Genomic DNA, 11,770 nt, shown 5'->3' with positions numbered 1-11,770 from the left:
AACATTGTCTTTTTGTGCATGGCTTGATTCTGCTGTCTGATAGTGTTTTCAAAAAGTATGTTTTAAGCAATGACCAATTCACTTTCTCCTTTCTGGCTAATAGCAAAAAAAAAAAGGCATGCAACAGACTGTATCACTCTGTAGAACTAAATAAAAAGTTTAGAAAAAATAGCAACAGCCTGAATGCATAACAGTTGTGCATGTGATAGAGGGGATTCCCACACAAGCAAAACAGAGAGAGCAGAAAAAAAATTATGCTCGCTCTAGCTGGGTTTTAGTATGTGAACTATCTATGCTGGTAAGTAGTTTTTTTTTCATTTTTAGATTTTCTTTAACAGAGGTTAAAGGGTTATATGATGCTTCCAAAAACCAGCATATGATTTTGAACAGTATCAGTAGTATACTGGATATATCTTACAACCTAGTAGACCTGGCCTGTATTAGTGTAGCAAAAAAAGGGGGATTCCAGACATGGTGCCTTCAGCTGTTCTCTGCCCATTAGGAAATATTCTATCTGGTTAAATTAAATATTTTACATCACAGTTTTCTTGCTTAAAAATGTTAAAATGATATATAATGCTAAGAATTAAACTGTATCTTAGTTTAAGTTTACAACCTCATTTTATCCTGTTTTTGCAAATGTTCATGTTTTATTATTTCTTTTTGCTGGCTTTCAGCTTATTTCTTTTCTTTAAGGACTGCAAATCTTCATTCATTTGGCTTGTTCTGGTTTTAAATCAGATTACTTAATGCTATTAACAGATGTGTGGAAGATACAGTTGAAAGTAGTTAAGTGAAGTGTCCGAAATTATATTAGAACCGATATCAGTGAATTAAATATATCCTAAATTATTTACAGATTTTTTTCTGTACTATATATCTTCAAATCTCTTTAAAGCTGTTAAATTATATTACTGTCTGTACCTGACAGTATGACTAGCACCAGAGAATTGTCATTTTGACCCCATTCATTATACAAAAATGTATACAGAATACTCAGACACTAATCACAAATGCATTTACAAGCAAACAGTGCAGTGAAATGGATAGTGAATGTCTTTTTATTGTAAATAAAAGACTTCAGCTCCTACAGTGCATTTAGGGAAAAAAGTGTGTAATCATGTTAGTTAAAGTGTCTATGACAATGCTTATATGTATTAGTAATTATTTTAAGAGACATAAAAATGTATTTTTTCCTCACCCAGTGTAATTATTAAATATGTTAGTGTAGACCACAGGCCTCAGAAGAAATCACAGATTGCAATTTGGTCTCTTGTCTTCATCTTACAATAGTTGCTGAGGGACAGGAGGTTTGACCTAATGTCTCCTTTAATTAACACTGATTACAAGGACCTTCATTCCCAAGTGCTTTATCTTATCATTCTTCATGCATACAAAGGATAAAGTTATCTGATGCTGCATCCCAGCCTGTTTAAAGACTTTGCTTTAAAAACTGTTACAGCTTGTTGAATTTATATGTTTTATAGAGAATCATATAAATTTATACTTACATATTCAGTGAACACTGTGTTCCATGCACACAAACAAATGCACCATCTACTGGACATTTCAGTATTGAAAACAGATTGGGAGAGAATAGTTGCAGTGGAGGATTGAGTTGACTAACATTTGTACCTTCATTGAAACAATTATAAAGGTTTGATGACATATTCTTAGAAACCACTCATGGACCTAAGCTGCAGGGTAGTGTACAGTGCCTTCAAATAATTAGTATTAAGTCAAAAAAGTTTTTTCTCTCTTTCAAATATGCACAGAAATAGCACTGTTGTAGACAGTTTTCATATAGATGAGGTCTCACTGCAAGCCAGAGTGCCTGTGAAATTCCTGTCACTCTCCCCCTGTTAATGTGGCAGACAGGTGTCAGTCCTTGGCAGCACATCCCCAAGGAACCAGCACTTTTTTCCTCCCAATTAAGGCAATTCAGAATGAAGTGGCCATCTTCCATCAAGCCTCAGCATCTGCCAATTTAAAACAGCACATCGAGTCTCTGTCAAGCAGAGGTCTCAAACTCAGTTCCTGGCGGAGGGAGGCTTGTATCTTATAGGTTGTTTTTCCAACCTGAGTAGTCAATTAAACAATTAAACAATCAACCTAATTATTTTCTAAATTAGACGTGCATAGGATTTTTTTAAGGTCTTTTATAGTTGATTGTGCAAAACTTTCACTTCATTAAAGGTACAGTTACTGTACCAATATAATGTATGGCCTCAGAGACTGGTTAGAAGTATTATAACTTGGTGGCCAATTAAATAATCAGACCACCGATGGAACTGAGAACGTGGGTGGGGGAAAATCAGAAGACTGGATCAGAATGAACTAGTAATGAGACCACTGCTCTATACTTTTCAAAACCAGCACAGAGTTATTTCTACTTTGTTTGCAAATAATCTTTAGTTAAAAGTTTAAAAATAATTAAAAAGTAGCCAGGCCAAGACATTTGTTACTGTATTTTATCTCAAGAGCAAGTCATGTTACTGTTCATAATTGAATAGGCTGGTTATTTTTTTGTCTTTAGGGAAAAGTGTTCACAAGAACACTTCTGTATTATAATAAGAGACACACAAAACAATGAAAAGTAAATATTTAATCTGAGTGTGATTTGGGAATCAGGAAAATGAAGAGCTTGGTAATAGATCTTTTGGATGCAATGTCATGTGTTATACACACAGCTCTTTTTGAACAAGCAGCTTAGAGTCACCTCATCTAGTAAAAAAAACAACTGCAACAAGCTGACGTGAGACATCTGAGCCATTTGAATAGGAATTTACCAGATTGTGCTAAGGCGGCTATCAGAGAATGCTTGAAAAGCAATTTACCTTTGGAAATAGTGTTGGCTTCCTTCCAGACACAGCAAGGTCTAAGAGATGTGCAAAAGCAAGCTGCACTGAAACTGGATGTTGGCCTTCGTTATTTATAGAAATGGGGAGATATTTGCATATGAAACTTGCCCTTATGTGTACTCCTTTTTCTCTGATAAACGCCTGCATTTTTAACATGCACTGAGGAGTGCAGAAACACCTCTGTATTGCCTTGTCCGTATTAATGCCGCCAAAGGGTTGGGAATCTCGGCATCATTTTATCTGTCACTTGTTCTACCACAACCTATCTACTTCCTTAGCACTGCCTGCAGCTGATAACTAAAGATTTTATGGCTGTGTGGAGTGAACAGAAGCTCTATAGTCTCCTTTAGGGGGGAAAAAAGAAAAACATTGACTGTTACCTATTCTGAACACTTCTGTGAGACAGCAGAACAGTTAATAACAGTTAATAGGATCATTTTGGCATGTGTGCCTAGCAGTTGTCAGTATAAAGGATTTTGAATTCTTATTATCCTAATCAGTAGAATTGGATTAATTAGATAAAAATAAAATTTCTCTGGCAAGTCAGGTGCAGCTTTTGTTTTCTTACTCAACAGTACAGTATGAGGAAGTTAAAATGTTATTTTGATTCAATTTATTACAACAAAAACCCTTTGCCTGACTGAAAAAACAAAATCTCTAGAATCACCGGAGTTACTGTGCATTGCCTAAAGATGTACTATAGCACCTCAAAGAATTTTTCAAAGGGTAATTTTCATCATTATTTTCAGCTGAGACTATAAATGCTAATTTCTTAAAAAGCAGAAAAACTAAATTTCAAGTTGCTTAAAAATGCTATAATAAGACATGAACATGAAATAAAATATTATTTTGTTCTGAATGTACAGTATAACAATATGGCAGATTTAGACTTTTATGTAGTTCATCCTTTATTTATTATGTAAGGCTACAGCTTTTAATATGTTACCGCTGGTAATTAATGAGAATGTAATGAATTTGTTCATGCATTTTCCTTAGTGTTAAGCACATTTTAACCTTTGAATAATGATTTTGAAGATGTAGGGCAGAATGAAAGTTAAACTGTTTTGAAGATTTCTAACCTTGGGCTGCGGTCTTCTTTTAGACTTTAGAATGTCATGGCAAAATACCAAGACCCACATATTTCTGAACCTCCAGGATAATGTGAAATGCATGAGCTGAAAATTCTCAAAAGAAGTCATATTAAATTACACACTGAATCATCTAAAATGCTAAAGCAGGCTCTAAATTTGTTACTTATGTTTTCTTTATCTTCTCTTTCTAGTACAAAGTCTAGACAACTGTTTTTAGTCAGTGTCGTTTATTTAATTAGCAGATACGTACAGTATTTCAACCTAACTGAAGAAATCACAGACAAACATAATTATATTTTGATAGTGTCTGCTTTTCTTCCAACACAGAGTACAATACCTATACAATTAAACTCAGTTCACTAGTCCTGGACTGCAGTCTATTTCTATTCTATGTGCATTGGAACCTTTACATTATGAATTATTGGTGTATCACTGCAAAACAGTTCAATAACCACAAGATCTGTCTTCCTAATCGACTAAATTTGACAGGTAAAGGCAAAGGAGAAAAGCAAAGGTACAGTACATTTTTTATAAAATTAATAGTTTGGTATGGTGCATTTCTATGCTGTGCATAGGAAAAGAAGACATTGGACTCACAATGTGTTTACCTCATTCTAATAACTGCAGGAGTACAGTATATTGAAATCTGATACTGTACAGTATATGTTGGTTTTAACTTAACTAAACTTTAAAAGTTAAACTAACTAAAAGTTAAAAGTTGGTTTCAAGAAGTATTAGTTTGTACAAAATAGTGCTTTTTCACCTAAACAAGTTACCAAATTTGTAGATTGTACACATTTTAAAAATTGTGCCCATCAAATTTCCAAAAATTATAATTGGGTATGAGTTTTAAAATGCACATTGCCTGATTTTGCCTGAGAGTTAACTCCCTCTCTAATTTACTTACCATGTAGTGGGAAGCTTGCCCACAAGGAAAATAGAAACCATTCAGTTCCACCTTTACATCACATTATATGACACATGAAAAAGTTCTTAGCCAAGGAGGCCAAAATGCACTACCAGATAGAACTACATGATTCTGTTACATCCTGTAGTCTAATCTCGAACTTGCCTTGTTGGTGATTTTTATCATGTCTTACCGTCATTTTCTGCTGGCAAAATCAGATACCAAATAATATATTGTATGTGAAAAATACAATATAGGTAGCTCTTCTTTGATAAATGAATACAGGTCCTTTCTGATCAAGCAATCAAATTGGTGTTTATTGTTGAGAACAGAAATTATACAGGTTATGGTACAGGTAAAATAAATAGTTGAAATGTTTTCCACTAAGTAACACAACACAGCTCAGCTTTGGAATTGAGAACCTGTACATATTGAATATATATACTGTAAAGGAACAAGTAATAGGTTTATTCCATGCTGAAAAAAAGAAGAAAGAGAACACAACGTTTTGGCCGTGGAGCCTTCTTCAGGTGTGAGAGAATCAGGTGTGAGAATCTCACACCTGAAGAAGGCTCCACGGCCGAAACGTTGTGTTCTCTTTCTTCTTTTTTTCAGCATGGAATAAACCTATTACTTGTTCCTTTGCAGCCTACGCATGCTGACGCAGCTACCCACCTGAACTATATATACTGTATATGTATTCTACGTTACTCTGTCTCTTACATGTTCCTTTAGGTAACATGGTGTCTGCAATACATGGGAATGTATAGTGGAGTTCAGATAATCAATGTTTAAGACTCCTTTATAATTGACAGACTCAGCATTTCATACAAGCTATGCAAGAACATCAGGATTCCTTTTCTAATCACCATACTCCAATGAACACCAAGGTAAGTACTGAACAGAAGATATAAGCACTGTACAACATGTTTATTTCAGCTGCAAAAAACTAATGAAATACGGAGAATAAAACCAAGGTCTATGTCTCATGGCTAAAATTAAAACAGTATAAATCACAGTATAAACACATGCAGATCAGTGAGTTAGGTATATATTTTATGGATAAACTTTAATATTTATGATTGTACAAATGATGTAGGTAAGACATGAAAAATATATTAATGATGAAGGACATTCTTGTCATTTACTAAGGGAAAAACAAAGAGCTTTTATAAAAATTACCATTACTTCATAACTCCTCTTCACCAGATGCCCAAATCTTATTTTCCCTTTTACTGTATATCCCCAGATTTGGAATTGTCAAGTGTCAAATCAGTATTGCTTATTTACCTGTATGACCTGTATACCAGTACAGAAGGAATCTGTTGCTCAGAAGTGCAGAAGTATGCACTCTTGAGTCTTCTGCCTTTTTCAAACAAGACATGCAGCACCTACAACACGTTTAGCACTGTACGTCCCAATGACAGCTTAGGAATTGCTGTTTGACTCACCTGTATATTTTGGTGTCTGTCTGACAGAAGTGCTATTAAAAGGGAGTGGGATTGTTTTTCCAGGTTAATGACGATGAAGACAAAAGTGGGAAGAAGAGGTGTTGCCCATTTCAAAAACTGGGTTGTAAATTCAAGGTACTGTAGGTCACTCTTGGACATCTCTGGATTGCTAATCATTAGCAAATTGATAATAGAAATTTAAGAATTTATGGCTTGTTTAAAGCATAATTCTATGTCACTGTATAATCTCAAATAGGAAATATAGATTCCTGACCCAGACATAACCATTCTTGAAGTAGATAGGGAAGCAAGCCAGATTAAGTTTTATTTTTATTGTATAAGCCATAAAAATACTTTATTTTTGAGGCTCACTGGATGAAGTCAGAACTCCTTTCAATGTGTCTCATGTTTGAAATATTACACCTCAGCCTATTATATTTATCTCTAAGTTAATTACGTTACCTTCTGCAGACTGCTGTGTACCTATTCTGAAAAGGGTGCAATTGCTGGTGATTTGTCAGGCTCATTATAATTTCATCCTGATTGAAAGGACACGGAAAGAGACTTCCTAACACATTGTCAAAGGCAATACGTATTTATCTCTCATTTTGTCAAAACGTTTTACTTCACCACATGCAAATGCAATCAGGGGTAATTTCAGGGCTTAAATAAACATCATTCTTAAGTGAAAGTGCACATTGGAAGAGAATTAAGCTTCAGGACATTCCCAAAAGACCTTTAGTGTATTTGCTGCATAGTTTACAATTTCTGTTAAATGACTGCTTGTATAAACCACTAAAGAACCACTTTGGCCTTACACAGTATATGATATACAGTATGCCGTTGTACAGTATATTACATACATAAATATACAGTATAGCTTTCAATGTAGTGCAACATTTCTTATCTAAATCTAGATAAATCTAGTTACATATAGGTGACACATTTCATCTTTAAAAATTTTTTTTTTTTTAAATCACATACCTGTTTTCATGGTACATTTTGGACAAAATATGGCTAGTTGTGTTAACACATCCACATATAACCATTCAGAAATGTGGATGATTGATGTACAGAGATCCTGAGGGTAATATTATTATTTGTTCTTTATCATAATTTCTAGATTCATTAATATCTTTGCATCCCTCTATAGGTAACGGTCTCCTTTCATAGTTGAAAATTATTATTAGGAACAATGTACTAACGGCAAGGGTTTATGTTGCCTGATATGAATATACTGTATAACAGGATAAAGTCTTTCAAAACCTTTAACCAATGGTTACACAGTTTTCGTCTAGAAACAGACACTCATTTAGTCTGGAGGTCAATTACTTTTTGTGGTTTGAAAGCCAGTGATGACTCCTATCATTTTTAAATACAGTAGATATACCCCCATTGGAACATGGATTTTAATATTTACCAAGAACAATTAAAAAACCAATATGAACTTTTATTGCACGGAAACCCACGGGGTCTGAATGACATCTGTTGCTGTATCTGTAGCTCAGTTTTCACCCTCTTCCCTTTGCTGTTCGTTGCCTTACCCTGCAGGGAGGAAGATCGAAAATGAAGAGCCACGAGGCCTCGGCCTTCTCCTGTCACGTCAGGCTCCTGCTGGACGACGTTGTCAGGCTGGAGAGGCATGGCGCCATTCTGGGTGATTGGGGAAGAATAGAGGCTGGAGCCGAAGCTCTTTGCCCCCAGATTAGAAGACTACAAGACAGGCTCCACTGTACAGAGGTGACTGAGGAGATGCAAGAACTGAGTCTGGCCGTGCACTCTTTACAGATTCGCCTTCCAGACCTGGATAAACAAGCACTTGCTTTAGAGAATGAGTTGGCTTTGACTTCCATGGCTATTGAGAAGTGTCAAGCGCTGGTGGAGAGGAGTGCAAGACAGTTCGATTCCAACAAGCAGCTGTTAACAGCACTGCAGGATAAGGTCAGTTGATAACAATCTGGTCATCGTTCGCTTAGTATACTGCACGCTTCAAGCACATTGAGCATGCAGACAGCACTGCATGTTTTTGTGGGAACGTTTACAGTATCTCTTCACGTAGAGCATGTTAAGGATTACTCAGTAGATGGCATTTTAAAGCATTGCGTTGCAAAAAACAGGTTGGTGTGAGTTTTCACATTGTCATGGTCCCAGGAAAGAAATTAAGTAAATTACACTTCTGGACAATGATTTTTGCAGTCTGACATCTGATTAGTGCTATTGATGGATCCTTGCTTAGTATACTCAATGGAGCATGATGGTTCTCTAGTGAACCTCTTGCGGCCAAGTGGCCCTTGAAACATTTATCGACATCCTTCATTTTAAGCAATATAATTTAAGTCACTAAAGTAATTTAAATATACAATTTACTACTCTGTGCATTATTCCTAAAATATAAAGAAAATGTTTCAAATCTATCAACATCCCTTGTCTGAAGTCAGTCACATCAACAAATATTTCATTATTGTTCACTTGGGTAAATACGTATTCTTTATACTTTGAAAAAAACACTATTGCTCAGTAGAATTTCAGCTATTTATATTTGTAATTAAATTACTGAGTAAATATCAGGATGTCAAATGAATGGTGTCTAAAATATTATACACTATACTTCTCAGAATTACATATTTTTTCATCCAATAAAGTAGTGTATAATCATATTTATCAATTTATGTCTTATAGGTGCGGCAGGTTGAGCAAGGCTTAAATCTCTGTTTGTCAGTCAAAAACTTTCCAAAGGAGGTGGCCCATAAGGGTGTATTCATCTGGAAAATTCCACTGTTTCACCGCAGAATACAGGAAGCCAAAGATGGTACAAGACCTTGTTTGGATTCTGATGGTAAAGTCAAAGCAACATGTTTCACATATATCCATTCTGATTGTCATTCAGCTAATGGAATCATTAGGCTTACTTTTGAGCAAAACTGATACATTTTAAATAAAATGAAGCTTACTGTGTTTTCAGGCAGACCTATCATTTATGAAATGGTTGTGAAAAAGTGGCAATATTTATTAAGGTCTTATTCAGCTGAAAGCCTTGCTGATGCCTCAATAATAGTATAATACAGATTTAAGTTCCAGTACTGGGTCTGAAAAGTTGCACTTTAACATTTACACACTTCTGAATCTGAATTCTTAAAATTAATTTTTGTAAACATTTTGTAAACAAAAATGTGTATGTTGTAGATCATATTTTATCATACTTGGATGGTAGTTTACAGATAATAGATCATAGTCATTGTTAATGCAGATGACTGACTGAATAATCAACAATTTCAATTTTCATCATTTCCCACATTGCTCCTCTGAAATTTCTGTTTCTATGACTACACAATTAACTTTCAATGTGCATTTCTGTCAAGGAGTTAGTGTGCATTGCATTCATTTTTAAGTCTAAATTTTAGATTCTATTAATTTAACATTTTCTTCTTGTCATTAAAGACCACTTGTTTGAAAACTGAGATTTTACTGATAAAGTGTTCCATTTCCTTTTATGCATTTATTTTGCAGATTTCTACACAAACACCTATGGATACAGACTGAAAGCTCGCATGTATCTCAATGGTAATGAACAGGGAAAAGGAACTCACCTTTCCCTGTATTTAATGATCCTCAAAGGGGATTTTGACAGTCTGTTACAGTGGCCTTTTTCAGAAATGGTAAGCTTGCCCTACTGAAACACAATGTTAAAAAAACAGAAAATACCTACTGATAAGACTTTATTGATTCATGATTGTATATTTCCTAGCACAATACTGTACCTATTAAGTAAGGGTTACAGAACATCAGAGAATAGTGAAATCCTCTATTTTCTCGGTTTTCAAGTTACGAATTTTTATTTTTTGTCTTGATTTTCATTATTTTAATGCCAATATTGTGCACTTCTTCTGAAGCAGTTCTGTAACAATATGAAAGAAAAAAAAAACACCCACTCTACTTTCAATCATATTCCTAGGTTACTAATTATAGATTGCTTTTTTTCAAATTTAGCATCTTCTTAATTGGTAATACCATGGAAATTAACATCTGAGAACACTTTAATCTTTTAATTTATTGTAAAAGTTAAAACACACACACTGAAGTATATTAATACTGAATTTCCTTTTTTCTTTCCACATATCCTAATTACACTTGTATGTATATGTTAAATTAGAGACAAAACCATGTAAAAAAACAATAAGAAATAAATTAACAGTAGTTAGATAGAAAATTGAAAAGACACACATTGCATACCGTGAAATAATTAATCCAGTTGCTGGGAAATCACTTCTGAAGTTGCAAAACATGTCATAGTGCTCACACTAGTGTAAAAATAAGATTTGACTTTACTCTCTCTGTGCGGGGGATTCTAAAGCTATCCAACCTGACATCATGAGACTTTGAAATCCACTCGAGAACAAAAAACAGTGACTTTCAGTTTCAGTTCTAGAGACCCTCAACAATCAAGAGAGATTGCCCATAGGGTCATCTGAAAAACTTAGGAAAATTTCACTCCAAGATAGTTCTCCTCTAAATCTGGGTTTTATTAAGGAAAGAAGGCAGACTGTACTTGCTAAGTATGTAGGCATGTATTCATAAAAGGTGACCACATGAAATCTCAGAACATCACTAGATTAAATTAAGCTTTTAAACTGGTTTTACACAATAACCAGTCATGCAACTTGTCCTGCAGCACTGTCTTGCAAAACTTTATGAAAATCAATACTTCAAGTATAGTTTGTGCTGTAGTCTGATGTCCTAAAATGGATAGGATGGACAGGTACAACCGAAAGTGAAAGAAGTCATCAACTAGAAGAGTTTTCAAACAGAAACCATTAGATAGGCAGAAAATACCATTAGCACCTGTAGCCATATCCTAAATCACTGAATTCACTACAACATCTTGTATTGATTAGCAACTGAACATTTACTAGAAGATGTACAGTATACTCCAGTGCTTCAGGGCTAGGACTTTTCATCAACCAATTTAAATCTACAAAAAGCAGGTGATTTAACTTCTTACTAATAATAGTAATTACTTCAGTAATTAAGGTCAAAGATAGAATGGAAAAACAAATTATCTTTGTCTCCCTGGAGGACTGGAGCATCACAAAATAGGGTTATCTTTAAAATAAACTTATTTTTCTGAGCAGATTAATCAGGGTAGAATGGATTTTATTTAACTGGGCAATCAATAGTTTGTCACCTGTGTCTGTTTTCAATGCAGGTTAAAATCTCCATCATAAATCAAAGTAACAAAGAGGACTCAGTGGTCTATCACCTGGCTCCGAGCAGCTCACTGGTCCAAGCACTGAAGAAGCCATGCGAGAATGGGAATGTGCCTTTTGGGTTGTCCTGTTTCATGTCTTTGGAGGAGCTCTACAGGAGGCGTGCAGAACTTGTGCATGACAACACACTGTTCGCAAAGATTGAAATTTAGACCACTTTTCAGAAGAGAGAATCCAAGGTTTTGTTGTGTCCTAC

At 34.8% G+C, this 11,770-nt stretch overlaps 1 protein-coding gene across 1 annotated transcript; it reads left to right on the top strand.

The window, feature by feature from the left end:
• Positions 1–241: 241 nt before the first annotated feature.
• LOC148815980 (TNF receptor-associated factor 1-like) lies at positions 242–11,726 on the top strand. The gene is made up of 7 exons (XM_088904644.1): positions 242–298; positions 5,675–5,749; positions 6,374–6,445; positions 7,862–8,251; positions 8,990–9,146; positions 9,818–9,966; positions 11,514–11,726. Exons 1-7 carry the CDS (start codon positions 293–295, stop codon positions 11,724–11,726), a joined length of 1,062 nt encoding a protein of 353 aa, XP_088760770.1. The 5' UTR covers positions 242–292.
• Positions 11,727–11,770: the final 44 nt, after the last annotated feature.

This window comes from Atractosteus spatula, chromosome 23, assembly GCF_055471065.1.
Source record: "Atractosteus spatula isolate fAtrSpa1 chromosome 23, fAtrSpa1.hap1, whole genome shotgun sequence".
NCBI classification, from domain to species: Eukaryota; Metazoa; Chordata; class Actinopteri; order Semionotiformes; family Lepisosteidae; genus Atractosteus; species Atractosteus spatula.
This window is presented reverse-complemented; position numbering and strand designations above follow the sequence as displayed.

Bases quoted from the DNA above. Each gene is read 5' to 3' on its own strand.
- LOC148815980 (XM_088904644.1), top strand. The intron at 5,750-6,373 runs GTAAGTACTGAA...TTGTTTTTCCAG, and splicing joins ATACTCCAATGAACACCAAG to GTTAATGACGATGAAGACAA. The intron at 8,252-8,989 runs GTCAGTTGATAA...TATGTCTTATAG, and splicing joins TAACAGCACTGCAGGATAAG to GTGCGGCAGGTTGAGCAAGG.